Source organism: Triturus cristatus, chromosome 6, assembly GCF_964204655.1.
Source record: "Triturus cristatus chromosome 6, aTriCri1.1, whole genome shotgun sequence".
Classification (NCBI taxonomy): domain Eukaryota; kingdom Metazoa; phylum Chordata; class Amphibia; order Caudata; family Salamandridae; genus Triturus; species Triturus cristatus.
The window spans coordinates 866,622,388-866,644,358 of record NC_140589.1 but is presented as its reverse complement, the minus strand read 5'-3'; the positions used below and the strand labels follow the sequence as shown (position 1 = coordinate 866,644,358).

The following is a 21,971-nucleotide window of genomic DNA, read 5'->3' as shown; positions in this document are numbered from 1 at the left end:
TAATCGTAATTCTGAGTGCCCATCATTGTCTTTCAAACCACGTGGCTAAATCACACTTCTAACACTTCAATTTAAAGACTTTATTTGGGTGTATGTTTACAAACAAAATCAAGTGATGCAAAGCCTTTGTTTAAGAGCATGTTGCAAAAGTAATTCACATGAATTCATAATTAAGTGTAATGTTGCACAGGCAAATCAAAATGAAATACTTTCAACATGCTGTATTTATTTTTTATTTTGATTCGCCAGTGCAACATTACTTTTAATTCTGAATTCATGTGATTTAACTACACAACATACACTTAAATGAAGGCTTTTAATCGCATGATAGTCTTTGTAAATACATACCTGAATAAAATCTTTCTATTGCAGTGATAGAAGCAGGATTTAAGTGTGTGTTTTGGGCACATTCACAATTAAAAATGTTTCACCAGCAAATTACGGTACAAATAAACGCAATGATTTGCCAGTGCATCATTACTTTTCATTCTGATTTACTTTCAAAATACTCACTTAACAAAAGGTTTTAAATCGGTTTCAGACATGCATTCACTTAAAGCCAATAAATAACACAGAAGGGCGAGTTTATATTTACATCTCCCCTTGACGTATTATTTTATCATGTCTGTGCGTTTGATTTTCAATTATCACAACCATCAAATTAAAGGCTGACCATCGCATGGAAACAACAGTGACTATGTTATATTTACCAACACACATTTCCTTCATATATAACTTTTATTAATCTCTTTCACATGATGGAACAAGAAATATACAGTTCAAACAAACATAATCAGTAGGAACATAAATACTGTTGCATGCATGCAGGGAGACCACAATCAATCAATCAATCAATCAATTAATCAATCAATCAATCAATCAGGGTTGGTAAAGCACAACTACTCACCTGTGAGGGTCTCAAGGTGCTGGGGGGTAGGTGGGGCAGCTCCATTGAGTGCTGGGGTCATTCGAAGAGCCGGGTTTTGAGGTCCTTCCTGAACTCGGGCAATGTGGGAGATTGCCAGAGGTGGATGGGGAGGGTGTTCTAGGCTTTGGCTGCGAGGTAGGAGAAGGACTTTCCTGCTGTTCTGGTCTTGTTGATACAAGGGCCAGAGAGAGCTGGGCTGATCGGAGGTGTCTTTTGGGTGCGTGGAAGGAGAGGCAGCTGTTCAGGTATGCGGGTCCGGTGTTGTGAAGGGCCTTGTATGCATGGGTGAGGAGTTTGAAGGTTATTCTTCTTTTGACTGGAAGCCAGTGGCGATTGCGGAGTTGATGGCTGCAGCATTCTGGACAGTCTGGAGTTTGCGAAGGAGTTTCTTATTGATTCTGGCGTGAAGAGCGTTGCTGAAGTCCAGTCGGCTGCTGATGAGTACGTGCATGGCAGTTTTTCTGGATTCCTGTAGGGATCCATCTGAAAGTCTTTCGTAGCATGAGGAGGGTGTTGAAGTAGGTCGAGGATACAGCGTTGATCTGGCGGTACATTGTGAGAGATGAGTCTAGTATGATGCCAGGGTTTTGTGTGTGGTTCGTCGGGGGGGGGGGGGTGTCTGAGAGCAGAGGGCCACCAGGAGTCGTTCCATGCATAGGGGGTGGAGTCAAGGATGAGGACTCCTTTCTTTTCTGAGTTGAGTTTCAGGCAGCTGTTCTTCATCTAGGTGGCGACGGATTTCATCCCTTCTTGGAAGTTGTGTTTGGTGATGTTGGGTTGGTTGGTGAGGGAGAGGATCAGCTGGGTGTCATCAGCGAAAGAGACTATGTTGAGCCTGTGGTTTCTGAATAATGGTTGCTAGGGGGGCCATGTAGATATTGAAGAGGGTGGGGCTGAGGGAGGAGCCCTGGGGCAGTCCGCAGTTGGTCTCTGTCGGTTCCGAGAGGTGGGGTGGGGGGGAAGAGTCTGACCCGCTGGGTTCTGCCGGTGAGGAAGGAGCATATCCAGTCAGGGGTCTTGCCGCGGATGCCAGCGTTGTGGAGTCTGGTGGCTAGGGTGCGGTGACAATAACAAAAAACAATTACTTACATTATGTCAACTAAAGTAAATAACATTGTTCTTACACTGTTATTACATGATATAATTTGTAAGCTGAGAACTGCTGTGGAATTGTCGCTTCCCTATGTTGATGCCTATCTGCTGAGCTGCTTTCAATACTCCGGCCTCTGGAGGGCACATTACACGCTCCGCTGGTGACGCTGCGAGGAGGGCAGGCCTCACCTTGTTTGCAGTCAGTGCACATAGCTCCGTTGATGTGCCATTACCATTGACAACGCACTGACAAAGCCTATAGCCATTAATACCGATAACGCCTATAGCTCTCGGAATGACAAGACCTATTGGCTTTGCCAATGCTTCTTTATTTATTTTTTACCAGTGCTGCACATTTTCACACAAAGGCACTGGCAAGGTCAATCGGACCCAGAGGTGAGACCTACTGTCTCTGCCAAGGCTATCTTGTAATGAAAATGTTTAAAGAAATACCGAACAGAGTCATACGAAACCACAAAAAAGTTGTATTCTGACTAGTTATCTAGCTACAAGCAAGGCATGATGTGATTTAGTTAAATTTGTGTAATGGTGGTGAGCAAATATCCTAGAAGTGCTAAAATGAAAGACTTATGTTTTTTTAACCCCCTCCTTTAACTATTGCCCTGGACAGATTTGCATGAAACTTGACAAACTCAGCTGAGTACACTAATTGTGTGACACATTTGTGAAGGACAAAGTTATTGGCAAAGGAAACAAGTATTTGTAATGCAATAGGTCTCGCATTTACGCGAGTTTGAGCTATTGGCATTGTAAATGACAATGCCTTTTATTTATGTTTTACAAACAAACACATAAATGAAAGGCTTTGTCATTTACAATGCCAATAGCTCAAAACTCGCGTAATTGCGAGACCTATTGCATTGCAAATGCTTGTTCTGAATTGAACTTGCCGCAGGTCTTGTTCCTACCACCAGCTGGCGCCAGAGAACTGAATGCTCTCTGGCGTAGATAAACTGCAGACATAGACAGACGCTGCATTTAAAACCAATATATTTTTTTTTCTGAAATGCGTTTACCCGCATTTGTATTGTGCAGCACTAGTGCTTGGAAATTATTTATTCATGTGTGAAATTACATTGTTTGTTGGCTTTTTAAGAGGGAGGAAATATTAGCAACACTTTACCTGATCACTTTAAAAAAGATAAATTCCCTAGTCAAGAACTATTAAAATAGGATTTTTCGAATTGTATTTTTTTTATTCTGAGTAAATGAGATGTGTCATTATTCCTTTCTGCATAATAATGTACATTTTCATCTTGTGACTGTAAGTAGACAGTTAATGTACCAGTTACACGGGCAGCATGCATGTATAGGATTGGCTTATCGCATTTACATAGCGCTTTATACCCAATGGTGGGGTCCCGAGCGCATTATCGGAAGGTAGTACGCTGGGAGGAGTGCATAACTAGATGAGTGTTGTATTTATTTTTGTTAATCAATAAATGGTAGAGTTTTGGTGTCGTGTGCGAGCGACTAGTGAGTTGCTTTTATCTTGTCCTGGGGCGTGGTACCTGGAAGTGTGTTGAAGACGCGAGAGAGAGATAGGTGCGTAAAAGTGTAATTGTGATAAGCTGACAGGTACGGGTTGTTTCACAGGTCCCGAATTCTGTTGGCGATTACATGTCACCTTCCAGTTTATTTCCATGCTGATTACAGCATGTTGATTAATGACTCTGAACTGCCTTGAAAGTGTAGGAGGGAAAGAAGAACCAGGCACCTTCGGAGGGCATGGGAAACAAGGGCAGATGAAATTAAAAATAAGACCGGGAGCGAGCAGCAGCCGCGGCAGAAGTGTCATGTGACACGGCATGGCCTCATGGAGTGGGAGGGGAGGAGTGCAGTCCTAGGGAGCTCAGGAGCGAGCAGCAGCCAGCTGGCAGCCTGTGCGCCCCTGCTCGCTCCTGAGACCCACAGGCCATGGGAGGGAACATAAGGCGGGACATACCCGAGCCTTTGGCCATTTGTGTGCTTTCTTGTGTGAAAGCCTTACGCAAATGGCCAATCAAATGCGTGGCCGATAAAAAAAAACCATGAGGAAAAGATGTGTTAGCTGGAAGTCCTTACTAGAAGCCTCGCAGGGCAGCGCATGCGCTGGCTCAGGCGAGACCTAAAAAGGCCTATTCAAAGGTTAGTGAAGCTATGCCATAACTAGAGAGTCGCTAAGGCTGACCCAGTAATGTACATATACATGGTTAGATATAGGTTTAATTTTATTCCTCTGAAACTATGCCATTACCTCCTAGTCAGACCTCCAGAATTGGAGATTGGCTTATGGCATTTCTACACAAATCACGCACTTATCCAGAAAAAGTGCGAGTCATTAGGTTTGGCATACCAAGTGGTGTTACTTACTGGTTTAAGGGGTTAGATCCATCGGAAGGTGGTTGACCTGCATAGGGGTTGCATCTGGTGCTCTGCCTTGGGCCCTTAGAGCCTGGGCCAAGTTAGGTCATGGGTTTTATACGATTTAGGAGACTATGATTGGTTGTCATCTGGGTTGGCCTCCAGGCCTTATGGTATTGGCTGGTTTTGCTGGGGCTGCCTGGGATTGGCCCTTACTGGGTCACGTTTTGATTGGTAGTTATACGTATATATAAGACAGTGTGTGCTCCTCTGGCCATTGTTCATCGTGGATGGGAGGCAGTCAGAGAAGAGTGGACTCCAGGAGAAGGAGGTGGTGGTTGCCGGGTCTTCCACAGCGCCTTCCTTGTCAGATGTGCAAAATATGATTGAAGCTGCGGTGGCAGCGGCCTTTCTATCCAGGGAATCCATGGAGCCTAAGAGGCAGAAATCGGATGCCCCGGCTGTCCCTGATCCTGGTGAGGATTCAGATGAGGAGGTGAAAGGTCGTTTTGTCCAAGGGGCTGACCTCCACAGTATTCTGCAGCATGTGCGGGACAATTTGGGGTACCCGGATCCCTTGGAAGGTGATGAGTCAGAGGACTTTTTTGCAAATTCTCAACGTTGGGAGCCTGAGAGCCTTCCCATCCATAAATCTGTGAGGAATGTATTGGAAGGGGAAATGAAGGATTTGACAAGCATACTTTTCCCCGGTTTCTGGCTAAGAGATATCCTTTGCAGGGGTTCTCAGAGGAGTTTCCGCCTGTGGTGAAGGTGGATTCCCTGCTGGCTGAACTTGCATCTCAGAGCCTGGGGGTTTCTGAGGATGTGGTTCCCTCGGATTCTGGAAACAAGAGGGTTGAAGGGGCTTTGAAGAGGTCCTTTGCAGCCTCTAACCTTGCGGTTCGTTCTGCGGCTTACACTAGCTATCTGGTTCAGTCTCTTCTGAAGTACTGTCAGGATATTTCAGAGCAACTATTACAAGATAAGGACCCCTCGGAGTCTTTGACAATGTTGGAGCAGCAATTGCGCTTCCTGGCTGATTTGTCCTTCGATTCACTTAGGGCTGTGGCTGCAATGGCTGGGGCCTCGGTGGCGGCTAGGAGACAGTTATAGCTTAAACCTTGAAAAGTGGAGGCGACGCAGAAGGCTTCCCTCAAGAATATTCCTTTCATGGGCTCTGAACTGTTTGGGGGATCCGTTGGAGACCTTGATTAACAAGACAGCGGAGGACAAAAAGTTGTTAGCTCCGGCCCGCTCTTCACAGAAAGGGAAGTTTGCTGGTTATAAACAAGCTTTTGGGCAGGCGTTTCAATCTAAAATGGCTGCCCAGCCCTTTCATGGTAGGAGACGTGGCCCGGGTGTCCCTTCCTTCCACAATTCCCGGGGTCAGCAAGATGCCGTCACTTCTACGGGGCCTTCCAAATCATGACTATGTGAGGGGTTCGGAAGAGGTTTGGGTCGCCTCAAGGCTTTTTTCCCAGTCTGGGAAGAGTTTTTTCGGGATCAATGGGTCCTGTGAATTGTCAAGATGGGTTATCAGATCGAATTTGGGGTTCCACCAGAGGATGTGTGTTCCGGGCTACCCCTGTTTCCGGATCTCAGGTTAAATGTCGGGCTCTGTTGGAGGGGGTTCAGGACCTGGTTTCCAAAGGGGCTGTAGTGAGGGTGCCTGTGAATAAACAGGGTCGGGGATTTACTCAATCCGGTTTCTGATCCAAAAGGCAAATGGGGACTTCCGTCCTGTTCTGGATCTGACGGCAGTGAATTTGTGCATCCCTCATTGGTCCTACAAAATGGTGTCGCTACAGATGATTCTGCCCTTCCTGTCCGTGGGGTATTTCCTGGCTTCTCCGGATCTCAGGGACGCCTACTTTCATGTGCCGGTTCACATGGCTTCCCAGAGGTTTCTACGGTTCTGTGTGGGCGTCGATAATTACCAGTTCCAGGTATTACCTTTTGGGCTTCCAGCCTCGCTTAGGGTGTTTACTAAGGTATTGGCACCCTTGGTGAGGTTGTTGCATGCTCAAGGGATCCAAGTGTTTCCTTACTTGGATGACTGGTTGATCTCTTCCTCTTCTTTCCCTAAGGCTCAAGCACATACCCAAGATGTGCTTACATGGGTCAAGGGTTATAAGCCACAGGATGTGGGAGTGGCCTTAAGGGTAAGGATGGGCTAAGGAGTTTTTGCTTCGAAGTTCTGGAGAGGAGCTATTGCTCATATGGTAAGGACTGTGACGGGGAGGTCTATGATTCGGAGTAATTAATATTTCCGGTAAGTAACCTGTCATTACGTATTTCAAAGCCATACATTTACAGGTGTCGCTGTCTCACCATCTCCTAATGTTGCAACCAGCAGCAAGGTTTGAGTCTGGCCCGCTGTCTTTCCTATCTGTGGGTACTGAAGTGCAAGCATAATGATATAAGAAGCACTGATCTAAACTGTGAGTAGTCATGATAAACTAAAGGAAGACATGTGGGTACAGCAAACAAAGTTTGACAATGAAATGAGAACTTTAGATTTCATTGATTTGTGTCTTGGTAAACTGATGCACATAGGAGTTTGATCTTGATGTCAGGAGGACCTGGGACAGGCAGATTGCTTGGACAGTGATAGGAGGTAGCACAGGATTTGGATTGGTAGAAAAGTATATGCCTGCTTGCATTGTTTGTGAATGGGCTAATGCCTTGTGATTACTAAATATACTTTCAGCTTTAGTAAAATATGAATGTGTTTTCTGTTAGAGCACTTTAGAATCCACCTGGCTAAAGGTGCATGTTGAGGCCTGCTGCGCCATAATGTTCACAACCCTTATCTGCCCCATCTACTTAGACAGTCTAGATATTGGAATACCAGCTCAGATAAAAATCCAAATTACACTAAAGTCTTCCTCAAGTGAGTCGATATGACAGGCAAAATGTTTTACTAATCAAAACATTATATTTTATATAAACCAAAATAAATTAAATATAACATTAGAAGTAAATAGAGAAAGGAAATACTATTGAGAGAAAGCGAAGAGAGATTAATACGTGACTGTATGGGCTCAGAAAAGAGCCTCTGTTGAGATATTTGGTGTCCATGTCAAACTTTCGCTGAAGGTCCTGTAAACAACTAGTACACATTCACGGACGTTACCTTCTCGTTCCTCAGTTGGACTGGAGTGTCGGCTCAAGGACCTAAATTGCAACTCAGCTGCTATTGAGGCAAGTCTGTCGTTTTCTGGGACGCTGGAACCCCTATAATAAAAGAAAGAAGGTTATACGTGAACAACATTGTAGGTTTTAACTCCTCTGGAATGGAATATCAATTGTCTGGAGATATCCTTAACAGCTGATTAGTAACATTTCCACAACAATGATCTTAACATTAATGTATCACATGCTTATGAAGGACCCTTCTTAGCAAACAAATGAAAATACATTTCAAGAATAAGTTATTTTTATTCCAATGAGTCACTGATTATCTTGAAAGAACTGGACATTTGCAACCAGATGAAAAGTCTCTTCTGATGAACTGAGGCTGAAATGTTATCAATATTTGGATCTCTTACTTCGGCCATTACAATGACCTTGTAGTGTGGTAGACATTCAGGGATGTATGGGTATAATTTCTGTAAGAAGTTCCCTAAGCCAATAGTGAGGGCTCATATAAAAACAAAATTTAACAGTAATCTCAGAGAGACGCGAGACCTGAACATAATTTGGCATACTGTGGATTTCCTTCACATTGTGAAATTCTCAATGTATTCAAATGTGTAGTCGAAAAACAAAGTGACATAAACGAACAAAGGCATCCATCAATCTAACTTTGGATGCAAGCTGGACAGAGTCATACACGAAATGGGAACAATTTCTGCATAAGTGTGGTGTGTTACATTTGACAAAGCTTTCCATTGGATATCTGGCAACAAAGATTAAGAGGCACAGTCAGTCTATAGTCAGAGTTCACCAACTCAACACTGAAGGACTTTGCTGTTCGCTCATTGACAAACGTAATTTGTCAATGGACGACCTTGGAAGCGATTAAGTCTATGCAGGTTCTAGCTTCCAATAAGGACACTGTTTCTATGAAGGCAGTCAGGTATAAATATTCACATGTACAAATGCTGGCATATGTGTCTCACCCAGGGTGGGATTGGGATCACAATTTGGCCTGGGCACTCCCCAAAAAAGTGGCCCACATTCCCGGATCGTCCAATTCATGGATCACCATCTGGTTAGTCTCATTAGACTATATTTTTTTAGAAATATTTGCTAAATTAAATATTTTAAAGCTTCTAAAGGCACACTGGTTCAGGAACCCCTTTCAATGGCTGCATAACATCTTTTCTGTCTGACAGCATAGGAGCCTCTGATAATTAGATCTACGAAGCTTGTCTTTTTGCTCACGGTTTATAGGTGACGTTCAGTTCATGATATAATACTCGGCTTAATTCAGCTTTACTCAGTTACCTCCAATGAGGGGCCCATCTGGTTTTGCCACATGAGGGCACTTACTTTAGGCCTCGCTGACATCTTCCTGCACTGTATTGTTTGTTTAAGTCTTGTTGTAGATGCTCGTTTACAGCTTTACAGCACCGACATTGTTCCACTCAGTGCTTTCTGCACTTTTGTAGGCACAGTTTGGTGCAGCGCTTCAGGACTGACCTTAATGCTATTTCCAATTATTTAAGCCCCACACTCCCAAAAAGGCCTAAAAGACACTGGGGTAGAGGTGACAACACCTGTCCGGTTCTCTTACCCCCTCCCAGCCCACGATAGCCTGAGGTGAGAATGGCACAAAGGCCACAAAATCACCTCCTCCCTCGGCCCCCATGGAGACCTCTGCATAGGCACACCCTCCCGATAACCTGAAGATCATGGCCCGGCAGGGGATGACGCTGACTCTGGGCAAGGCAGGCCCCACAAGGCAGGGGCCGAGGCGAGAACGCCCTAAAGGCCAGAGCAACCCCAGGCCCCCAGCCTCAATTCACAGCAGGTCAGGAGAGGGCACGTGATGCCGACGCTACATTACAGAGGCCTGGCAGGGACTGGGGAAGACAGTAAGTCCATTGGGCCAGTTTACAGAGAACAAAAAAAAACGGCCCACATGTGCCCTTGAAGCACCGGCCCATCGGTCAATGCCCGACTGCCCGCCTTCCCAATCTGACCCTGGCCGCTCACCTACTCAACTCTGCTTTTTGTACTGTAGAATCCAATTTGAGACAGGGCCAACTTTTCTCATCCCTTAAATGGTTGAAACGGAAAAGGGATGGTCACGGGCCAAACCAGCACAGGCAAAGACAACAGGTATTCCCTATGAGACCTATTGGCTCTGGCAATTCTTTTTTAGCCATGCTGTACAGCAGCACGCTAAAAATTAAAAACTTTTATAAAACACGGTGTCATTTTGCAAAAGCATGTCAACACAGGTTTGCTCCTAAAAAATTAGCCAAATATTTGTTCTTTTTATTTAGCAATCCATGCTGGATTAGTAAACACAAAATTACGCAAAATGTGCTTTTCTGTGAAGCACACAGACAATCGAGGGCTGGCGGGTGGGTGCAGGCTGTGGTAAGCACATTGACAACGGAGTGTGGGATGAGGAAGCACACAGACAAGGCAGGGTGGGACGGTGGGGGAAGGAAAACCACACGGACAGCAGAGGGTGGGCGGGATGAGTAAGCTCACGGACAATGGAAGGTGGGCACGTGGGGATAGGGAAGCAAACAGACAACAGCAGAGGGAGAGAAGGTGGGGATGAGGAAGAACACGGACAACGGAGGAAGCAAGAACACAACAGAAGATTAGCGGACGGGGAAGAGGCAAGCAATGCAACTGAGAGAGGGAGAAACACAGGGACGAGAAAGAGGAACACAAAGCACATGAGGGAGACAGCCGGAAAACACCTGCACTCAGAGTGCTAAATGAAAAAGAAAAAAAAGTGCTTTAAAATGAGCAGTAGAAGGACACAAAAACAGATCCATGCTCAATGGGAGGGGCAAACACCAGAAAAAGATGAAAAGCCCATGGAAGTTGATGAATAAGACAGGGGAGTAATAGACACACCTGCAGCCCACACATTGGGGGGCGGAGGGGTCTCCTAGACCAGTGGCGTAACTCGGGGGGTGAGGTGGTCCGCCCCAGGTGGCACTATTTTCGGGGCGGTGGCCCGTGGCGGCAGCCCTTATAATTTATTTGGGGAGCTCAGCCTGGCTGTCCATGCGTGCGCCCATCCTTCTCTCTAGGTTTAAGGAGCCCCTCTTCACCCCAAGCCAGGTCGGGCTGCGCAGTTTTTCGTGCATCCAGTATATATAGGTTTCACCGGGCCCTGTTTAGAGCTGGCCGTCAAACTACCCGTGTACACTCACGCGCTTTCAATAGTAGGGGTGGAGCGCTCGGAAGGTGGCGCTGTAGAGTCCCGGCCCTACTACTCCCATGACAGGGTACAGCAACATACCATCCGGCCGCAGTCTGAGGTTCGCGCTGTCAAATCTGCCGCAAACGGCGACTGCACCCAATTTAAAAACATAGGTTTCGCGCAAATTGCGCTATCACCCGTGGGTTTTAGTACGCGCAGTTCCCTCCACGTGCTTACCTGGAGGAATGTGCGTGGGTTAAACATTCAAGATATGGGAATACCAGCTCTAATGTATCAACGCATTTCCCGTTATAGTTGGATATCACTCAATGTGCTGTAAATACCATCGCAAAAAGCGTTTTCAACACATTGATCTCTATTTATACTGGGGAATTGAAATTGGTGCAAAAACTATCTGCGGAAATACCATTCCTGTGGGGGAGTGACAGTTTCCATGCAGTTTTGTGCCATTTCACAGTGCACGTGTACTGAGGCCGCACGTCACTCCACACACAGGATTATCAGCTGTACTGTCTGAAGGGGGCGTCTAGAGTCCACAACCCACATGCTTATAAAGCATGGTCCTTGTAAATCACGACGCACCTGGGGGACGAGCTTTCTAATAAAACTACCAATCTGACATGCTTTCACTGACAGCCCCACGGTAACTCACCCATAATGGGCATTCTTTTCCAGCAGTGTCAAGTTTGCATACTAGAACAAAATAAGACCCCATTTGTGTAGTTCCACATAATCAAGTGAGATCTCATCTCCCCCAGATTAACAGAGATCTATCCCGACCTCCCTCCAGGCTTCAGACTCAGGCAGATAGGAGCCAGGCAGCACCAGCGGACAGTGCTGTGGCGTGTTTCACCGCTCCGGGCACCTCCACCCCAAGGACTGCAAGGGTGAGTCAAGGTGAGTCAAGATCCCCGCTCTTCCAGTGACGGCAGTGGTAACTGTGGTCGAGCAGGCAAGAATTGGTCCATGAGGTGCTTAGGGCGTTTGGCTCGAATACAAAGGAACCCAATAGGTAGCCAACCTAATAAAGATGAATGGATAGCCAGTATTTTTGATAACAAATGTCTTTATTGTCACAGTACAAAGTAGGGTTATGAAAACGTGAACCCCCTTAGTGCCCAGCAGATACCGTTAAGTGAGGACTCAAAGGTGTTTGATGCTCATTTATGCAGCCCTACTGAACTCAGAAGTAATTAGAATCACTACTGTATGGTTTACGAAAGCTGGTGAATGGAAGCCACAGGTAGCCCAGTAGCCACAGGTACTAGCAAGTTAGATTGTTCACTCTTTACATAAATGAGTTCTGCGTACTTCGACTCCCTCCCCCGTACTTGAAATACGGGGGAGGGAGTCGAAGTATGCAGCCCACTACAACTGCGAGTTCAGATAGTTAATAGTTACTTGCACTAGTTAATAGACCAAAGAAAAACTAGCATTCCAATGATACACGTGAGAAATATTTGGGCCCGTAATTTGATAGTGAGGTGAGATTCAAAATTCGAGTCCGAGACTTAAGCTCACACAATCACAGGGCTGCGGATGCCATGGGCGGCAATCTGAGGGATAGCCCCGGGCGCCACAAGCTCTAGCTACGCCTCTGTTCTAGACATAAAGGCACCCCCCCCCCCCTCAGCTTGTCAGCTCAAGTGTTGGGTATTACCAGGGGCACCCACGCCATCCCTTGCAGCTCCAATCCCCGCCCCCAAGGTTTCCTTATGCCACTGGAATAAAAAGCAAGCAAATGAGAATGACAATTAAACAAACCAATGGTAATCAATGGGCGGGCTCTAAGCGCACTATAAGCTAACAGTATGCGTTACAACCCAAGACCTAAAAAGCAGAATAGGACGCCGCAGAATTAATAGTCACGTGGTTGCGATATTAAGGCAGTGTGCTATAAGCACGGTATTTTCTCTTGATGTGAATATAATTGGTGCTAAATATTACCAATAACACCACAATAAATATTTTTTAAACTCATGGACTTCATAACGTATTTTATTTTCGATGGATAAAAGTAGTTTATTTTAGACATGAAGCCACTCAAATGCTTGTGAAGTAAGGAGTGCAACGCTCAAGCACTACCACAAGATGGAGCCCGACTTCACAAGTTCTGTTTTTCCTATTCAAGAAGCTTAACATTAAACACATGACTCCGGCACGCGAAAGAAATAACTTTGGAAGTAAATCTTTAGTACATTGCCGGACAAAGTTCGAATAATTTTTTTTAATACGCCCTATATGATGCTCTTCGGTAAAACGAAAAGGTAAATAGGGTCAAAGCGTAAATCTACCACTACCGGATTTTAACATCTATTCCAATTCCAGTGAACATAAACATTAATTAGTCTATCTGCACTACCTTACACAGATGTAAGTGTCCCATTAGGATCATGTGTTAGGAAGAGATGTGGAGCCTCACAGACTCGCATATGTATGCACTTCAATCAAGCACAGAAGCAGCAAGAATTAACTGTTAACAGAGTGTGAGGTCTATCTACTTCCGGGGCAGGGATGAGATGTCAATTGCTGCTAACTATATTTTCTATGTGGTTCACTTCCCTGGACTGCAGAAATAACGACGCTGTAATTTAACGCTTCTGTTGCCCATCATGTACTACAACACACGAATGCTACTGACATTTTGAATTTCAAGCAACTCTAAACAGGGTAATGGTTTAAGTAGTCTAGACAAAATCAAATAAAGGCCTTAGTTGTAGGAAAAGAATGACAAGTATGTTTTGTGACACCCTGGAAAAAACATTTTGAAAAAAAAAGCTTGAATTGGAGTTACATGGTTGCAGCTGCTGAATATTTGTATTGTGCAACCTCACTAACCAGGAGCATAACCTTAGGCTGGACTCCTGCACCCAAAACCCCAACCTGACACTCCTGTTGACCATTACAAAGAAACAAAATATCCCAATCACGCTATAATTTAAGCAAAGCATGCCCAATTTTAAAGTCATCTATTTGTATATGTATGCCGGAGAGGAACAGATAGGCACAATTATTTTACAGAGTTTCATGCATATGCTCCGATCCCGAATATTGTTACGTTGTTGACTCATTTTTAAATTTTTGCACAATGCTGACTATGGGCCCGATTACGATGTCGTGCTGCGGTCCACCCGACATCTAGGGCAGCGGTCCGACTGCCAGAATATGATGCCGGCGGTCGGAGTGCAGCGGGTGGAAGGAAAGACCGCCGCCTCCGACAAGCTAAAGGCACGCGGGTGCATGGATGTTTAAATACATCCCTTTTTCTATTGCGGCTTATGCTGCGGCCCTTTATGACAGCCTGCATGGCGGTCGTATCGTTATTGGGCCATTGGGTTCGCCGACTCCTTGTCAGACGGTCTCTAGCCCGAAACCATGGTTGTCAGACGCTCGTCTGACCGCCATCATAATGAATCCCAATGCGTTTGATAGTAAAACTCTGCTGCACAATTGTCATGGTCACATACATCTCTTTTTGTCTGTCAATAACAACCATTTGTATTTATGCATACTTTATTCGTCATATAAAATATTTCATGAACTTGTGACAAATTTTACAGCGCTTACCTAGACTGTGCTTAGTGAATAAAACAATTGGGGGACAAGGCACGCAAAACAATCTAGCTACAATATTTGGGTCTTTTGTTACTTTCGGGACTGGTACTTGAATCCTTATTTTAAAATCGAGCAGTGCTTCCCAAAACTTTTACAACCACGACCCGCTTTATAGAATGACAAACATTGGAACCCACCTAACTTTAATTTCCATGAGGCGGACAATATTTTTATACAACGAAAATATCGTGTGGTAGCACACTGTCATTTACAGACGGCACATTTTCTACTGAAATGGGCACAAACTTTCTACAGGCACACAATTTTACTGATAAAATTATATGGCAGATCAATGATAATGTGTGGAAATCTGGTTTCAGTAGTTTTTTTTAATCACTTGTGAATCACCAAGTAAAGTGTCTTGATTTGTTTTGATCTTTTTAAATCGATTTCTTCAATCACATTTCACAATTACTAAAAAGGGCTTCATTTTTGCTTTCCTAACTGCTGACCGTGTACAATTAATTTACATTTGGTAGTGTTTTACAAAAAAAACATCTTATAGTCTTTCCGTTCACACTGTCTGTATCCCAGCAAGACCTTCACATAAGTCACTATACTTTTCTTTATTTTACTGCAAAGCGAGAGGAGTTTGTAAACCCCAATCCTATGTTAAAAAATAAGCAGCAGTTTGTCAGACTACTTAACTTGACATTTGACCTCTTTCTTTAAAGTGCAGCAAATATGTCAAGTTGACTACAGTGTTTAAAGGCATTATTGCTTGGACTTTCATGAGTCCTCAAAAATTGGCTTGTGAACCACTAGCGGGTCACGACCCACAGATTGGGAAACAATAAAAGAGAGCATTTTGGTCTATTTTAGTTAGTGGGAACTACGGTCATATTCTTGCTTGTTCTTCGTACTGCTCAGTTTGAAGTTTCTTTGAATTTCCACCATTAAGCTTTTTCCCTCTGACTGTCAATCGGACACTGGAACTATTGGGGAGCATATTTTAAAAATACATTTTGGAGTATATAAATTAGTACTCCTTAATCACTTTAGGTACTTTTAAATGCCTTTGTGAATTGGCCAAAAAACATAGAAATTGAAAATAAAATGTGAATATTAAGGGAATATTCATACACAATTAGAACAAACAGCGAGGACTGCACTCTCTGTGTACTTTTGTGTAGAGGGTGCCGATTTTTCATAAAGGAAACAATGCACACTTCTAATGTTTGTATATGCATAAATAAAAGTTGCTATGATTACCCAGTTTCATTGTAGTTAAGTTACCATCCTTAGATGCAAACACAGTTTGGTTGACCTTAAACGATTCAAAGTAATGACCTTCAGATCACAGCATATTCCTGTGGTGTGTGCTTAACTTTGTGAGCCATCTGGTCGGTAATGTGTGGCATGAAATAGCTCTGATATGCAACAGCTACTTCACAGTCCTCTGGTGCAGTTACTTATGTAGTAGTCAAAAGTCACTGTTGTCAGACCTGGCATCCTTAGGGTGGTCTTCCCCCAAACGTTTTGCATTTCACCACCTCTTTTTGCAGATTGCTTTTGTTGGCCTTATGACTATGAGCACTTTACCACTGCTAACCAGTGCTAAAGTGCATGTGCTTCTCCACTAAACATGGTAACATTGGTGTATACACAATTGGCATATTTAGTTTACTTGTTAGTCCATTGTAAAGTGGTGTACCATATACCCAGGGGCTGTAAATTAAATGCTACTAGTTGGCTTGCAGCACTGATTATGCCACTCACACAAGTAGCCTTTCAAACCTGCCTCAGGCCTGCCAGTGCACATAAGTCACCGCTAAGATAGGCCCTAAAAACCCATAGGGCAGGGTGATGTGTAAGTAAAAGGTAGGTAATATATACTTTACGTTTTGCATGTCCTGGTAGTGACTAACACCCAAATTCATTTTTCACTAACTCTGAGGCCTGCTCCTCTCATAGGTTAACATTGGGAATTATTTAATACACTTTTAAATTGTAATTCCTGATTAGAAAGGAGTAGCTTTGGCATATTTTATATCTTTGGAATGGTAATGATAAACCTCTTTCCAGCTAAGGTTGGATTTAACATTACTGTCTTAGAAATGCCACTTTTAGAAAGTGGTCATTTCTCTGCTCTTACTGGTCTGCGTGCCTACAGCCGGAGTCCAATACACGTCTGGAATGGGTGACAACTTCACTTTGTGCTTTCCCTCTAGATAGCCACAAACATAGAAAGGTTAGGTGTGTCTGAGCATTCATCTGCATTCTGATAAGCCTTCCTGGGAAGGAAGGACGGGAGGAGCTGACACTTGCACCTGAATAGGTAGTGTTCTATGCCCACACAAAGGGCTGATTACTACTGATAATCTGGAGCGATGCGGGAAAGAAAGGGCTTCTGTGCACTTCAAAGACCCTTCTTTGAAGTCACCTCCACTTCAGAAGCACTGAGGTCTCCGACACCCTCAAATCAGACACTTCTGGACATACAACTCGACTCTGTCAGTAGGACTGCTGTGCTACATCAAGGATGGACCCTTAGCTGGGCTGCTGACCTGGAAGGCTTACTTTTCTGCTCTGCTGCCCTGCTGAGGAGAGCTGGACTCTGCCTTGCACTGAAGTGATCTCCAAAGACTTGTTTGCTTGCCTCTCGTTGCTTGAGACTCAGGGCTATCAAGGTCTCTACCCCAGCTCCTGTGCCTGGTTCACTGAAGTGGACCCAGATACTTGCACCAGAGAAATTGACGCATCTCCCGCCTGCACATCGACCCTGTTGCAGGAGTAGAATTGGAGCATTGCACTCGGAACCGCCACATCATGTCCAGAACCACAACTTCTGAACAAAACCATTGCCGCCACTGCGTGGAGATGATTGATGCATCGCCATCTAGTGTGGATTAACTAATCGCATCGAATTTAGAAGCATTGCACTAGGAACTGGCACTTCGTTCAATGGACCTGACGCATCACCTCTACTGCGTGAAGAAAATCGAAGCATCCCCTTGACTGCAGGGCTCGACATCGACACATTGCTTGTCTGCACAACGCCTTTTATTGTTGAAAACATGATAAAGGTACTCTGTTCACCAGGCCTGCGTGGGTCCTGTCCCCGGATTGCACTCCATCACGGTTGGATTGAAATATTGGCTTTTCCCCGGTCCAGGGCAACCAAATAATCCCATTAGGCACTTTTTGCTTCTATGTGCTAAAACGCTTTTGATTTGTTAAAAATTCACATCTCAACTTCTACTTACTGAATTTTTGTCATTTTGATCTTGATTTATTTATAAAAGTATAGTCTATTTTTCTAAACCTGTGGGGAGTCATTGTGTGGTGTTATCATTATGTTACTGTGTGGGTATGTATGTGTTGCACAAATACTTTACTCATTGCTTCTTTAGGGACTGCTCTGTGCCAAGCTACCATAGGGTGAGCAGAGGTAATCTTTTAGTGTGTATCTTGCTTATCCTGACTAGGATTGTGGTTCCTGCTAGGGAATGGTGCATAACTCTGACAACCAGAAACCCAATTTCTAACAACTGTGCTCTACCCTATCTTATGAAGAGCTTAGGTAGCTTAAAATGTGCACAATATGACTGACTAATTACCAGACACAATCAAACTATGCTAGTCAGTATTTGAAAAGATAGATCAGGCAAGAACTGAAAAATAAAAGTGGGACATCACGTGCATCCAATCACTGGTAAGAACACCAAAATAGGGTGTGGAGGGCAGCTGCCTCTTCCCTTTTATGCACTGAAAAAATTAGATGACTTTAGTACATGCACCAGACGTTTGATTTTTTGCTTGAAATGCAACACTGCTCATGGCAAACTGTGAGCTGTGGTTTGGCATGCATCACTTGTCAAACACAGTGAGATACTTTTAACATTCATCCGGACTTGGTTTGCAAAGTTGTGGCTTACCTGGCAACCCAAGATTCCTGAGAAACACATGCGACAACAGATGATGTCTCTTTATGACTAACACCAAGTTTACACAGACATATATAACATTAAATCTCTAAGCGAACTCCTACCCTGGGCAGCACAGAGTACATGTCTGTCTGGCTATAGGAAACTCAAATGCAAATGTTTGTTCTTGTAGTCAAACTGCTGCAGGACGCAAATGGTGCATCTGACATTGTCATGACGTACAAGATGCATGGTGCATAAACCCCAAAAGGCGGCTATGAGATGCAATAGAGCACTAGGGTTCTATGGGCAACATATGCTATATTTCTTACACTCTCTTTTAACTTGGTAAAAACCATGAACCCTTTTACAAGCCGAAGATGCTAATATCAATCAGATTGCAACAGGCCAAACCACTATGACAGGGGCATCCGCCTCTGTAAATAAAATGTTGAAGCTAAGAGATGATATGAAAGTGTCAGTAGAGGGAAGGGCATTTTATATTTAGAGACCTCAAATGAGGTTTAGTCGTGTACTGCTTCTTTTAAACAGAAGCTTGTGCTTAAAGGAACGTTTTTTAAAGTAGCTAGCAGGAAATGTTACTAAGTTTCCTGTTATCTGTGTAAGATCACCTTGATATCTTGAGTAAGTCCGAAGCACTTACATCGATTCCTTCTTTGCATGTATACATTTGAATCATTTAAAAAAAATAATCTTTTACAGGTGTTTCTTAATGACTGAGGATGAAGCTCAAGCTGATCAGGCACTCACAGAGGCACCTGACGACTAAACGCAAGCACTCTGACAATTATGTGTCATGTCACGAGAAGGATACTGTGACCTAGAAAGGAGAAATATCCCCAAGTCTACAATATTTACAAATGTATTTCTAAAGCGGATGGTCAAAGTCAATGGAAAATTCCAATTCGGCAAACCATTTCATAGCCCTAATCAATGATCTTCTAATTCCAGAGATAACATGAGGTTGCGGGTATAGATCATTCCGTCACTGCTATCTAACCCAGTGGTGGGAATTCCACTGGAGTTCAGCTGCTTGACATACCGGCAATGCCACAGTGAATGTTAGGGCATTGCACAACTTAAAACCAGGAATTATAAGAAAGAAAACACAGTTGGCATACTTTCTCTATCTACACTTCCAGGATCTGGAATAATAAGCCAGTCTACACCAGAACTACACCTACCGGCCCCTTCTTCAATGCAGGAATAAATTAAAGACCCAACTCTTCAAAAGTACTATCTCTCCTACACTACACGTACCTGCAGATACCCTATCTGATTACAAATAGCCCCGAATTGCATCCCTGGGCTAGCACATGTTGGTCAGCATTCCTCTGCTTCCCCGGTTTGTTTCACACTATTTAGGTGAGTAAACATACACATTTAAATTTCATTTTTACTACTTTACAAGACAGCAGCAGCTCCCTTTTTGATTTACCAAGAAATTGCTTAGAATGTGAAATAGCAACACATCCACATTGCACATCTACTTGCAATGCAATGCTGTTGGTGGAGCATAAATTGAAGTACGTCTGCAAATCAAACTCTTGCTACCAGAGTACGCCATAAAGCATGGGAAATAGTTTTAAAGGTGCTTTGTCGCTTACATTTGGCACCACCTCCATTGCTAGTTTTGGAGTTCTATGAATATGGATTCAGAGATGGGCAAAAGGTACGTTAACCACCACTTCTGGTGGTGGTATATTTCTTAATATGGCTGATTAAGACACCCTGATGGTTAAAGGCTACTGTCTACTCCGATCGTGGCCTGTTGGGTGGGGTAGGGGGCTCTGAGTTTATATTGTGTGCACATCCTGCAAAATTAAACATTATGCAAACAGGCAACACTTCTTAAGTTGTAATGAGTGTGCAAGGCCTTTGTATCTATTCTCTCATCACACACACATGACATGACTTTTCTCAAGTATGTCTGATGAATTCACCCCTAGTAAACTAAGGAAAGGCTAGAGAATTCAATCTGTGGAAGATAATTAAACATCTTTAAAAAAGACTTTGGATGGCCAGCAGCTTCAGTGTTTTCTCTCTCCCCTCCCGCCGAATGAGTGATGTGAATTGACAAATGACCCCCATGGTGATTAAGGAGTGGCACTACCTGGCATCATTCGCACTGTTGACAGATTTGTGTGGAGCCGGGTCGCTACCGATGGCAGCGGGGCGACCGACTGCCGGGCCGGAGTGGTTCCTCACCTCACGATTGCTGCGATGAGAAGAGAAACTTCAGGAAAGAACAATGAAGGAGGGGAGGAAACAGGTGGATGTGCTGCACTTTTAGCTCAACAAACCAAGTACTGATAATTTATCTTGCAGGTTTCTGGAATGATCACTTAAATGTGAACAAAATATTATAATTTAGGGATAATTTTCTTGAAACAAGCAAACAAAATGCAAAGGGCATATATCCATATGAAATCTCCACCTCTTCATTATCTTAGAATATAACTGATCAAATTAGACATATGTACCGTGCAACTTTGAAAGCTTTTGTGCTGCAGCTTTTAAAAACTTTTTCCAATTCGAACTGGATATAGGTGACTAAGTTCTTGCTTCTCTTTTTAAACAGGTAAGACAAAAGATGAGTCTTTTTCTTGATTCATCTCTCAGGTTGTTTACCAGTTAAGTTTATTGGATCAAATGTGTGGGGCTACTTTATCAAATTAATATTCATTTTGCAAAGTGATATAACGTTCACAGCATTTACAACAGCGAAATTAAGCCACAGTTTCCGGTCTCAAACTGTAGAGGTTGAAAAAGCAAGAAAGGGAGGGATTGTACGCTGGTGTTGAAGGAATAACCAAACCCATGCCGCCTTATGTGTTTTTTTTTTTTTTTACTTTACATGCATTTACAAAGATACCAGCGCATTACTAAAGCATGAAACAAATAAACAAGCCATGCCTAACACAAAACTCCTAAATAGAAACCAAGAGAGTGGGCATGCAGAAAACTAGTTAACTCACACATTGTCTCAGCAACACCAGTGATACCTTAGTGTTCATCCGACAGGTTGGTAATAAAATGCTGCCCTTTAACATACTGCTTAGGGACATGGCTAATGACAAGAGTTTTCTGGTTAAGCAACTATTCTGTTACTGTGTCCTTTTCTCTGAGAGTTTTGGTCTTCTTTTTTAAATATCCTGAAGGAAAATGCTTCCTATGTAGGCTTCCATTTGTCTGTGGGTGATTCACAAATGGAGAATTCATTGGAAGCCACCACAGCCACTGAGAAAGTTTTACCTCTATGAAATATGAAACTGACGGGGAAAGAATGGTGGGTGTGATTCCAGAGGGAAATAGGTCGTCAGTCCCGCAACTCTATTTACTCAACCGAGCTTGTCAGGTTTCTGGAAGTGAAATGATTTTGGTCTTCAGGGGACACTACTTTTGCAATAGCTAGAGACCTGGGAGAAAAGAAAGCCTGGCGATCTTCTCTACGGCGGTTGTGCAAAAATGTGCATAATTGTGTCCCCGCCACATTCTAGTCCAGGAGTCGGATTGTACAAGGTATTGAGGAAGAGGCTATCACAAGGGCTCAATTTTGACTAGCTAGGCACAGACTTCAGTAGTGGTATCCGATGCACCATGACCTTCCTTGTGGGGATATAGCAGTGCACATGTATATTAGTTTGTGGTTCAGGACTGAGGGATGTGGTATCGCTGGGTTCCTACTCCTGTTCAGTGATTATAGGGATTTATGGAACTATAT

The 21,971-nt window shown here is 43.8% G+C and overlaps 1 protein-coding gene across 4 annotated transcripts in view; it reads right to left on the bottom strand.

Moving 5' to 3' along the window:
• Window positions 1–21,971, bottom strand: part of MAP3K4 (mitogen-activated protein kinase kinase kinase 4) — a 483,141-nt gene that overhangs the window by 75,582 nt on the left and 385,588 nt on the right. For 3 of the 4 annotated variants that reach the window (XM_085611454.1, XM_085611451.1, XM_085611453.1), the window contains exons 17-18: window positions 20,361–20,465; window positions 7,521–7,621 (exon numbers count right to left, since the gene is read on the bottom strand). In XM_085611454.1, coding sequence (XP_085467580.1) covers window positions 7,521–7,621; window positions 20,361–20,465 — 206 coding nt within the window. The remainder of the gene's footprint in view (window positions 1–7,520; window positions 7,622–20,360; window positions 20,466–21,971) is intronic. The other variant, XM_085611452.1, reaches the window with a different exon arrangement.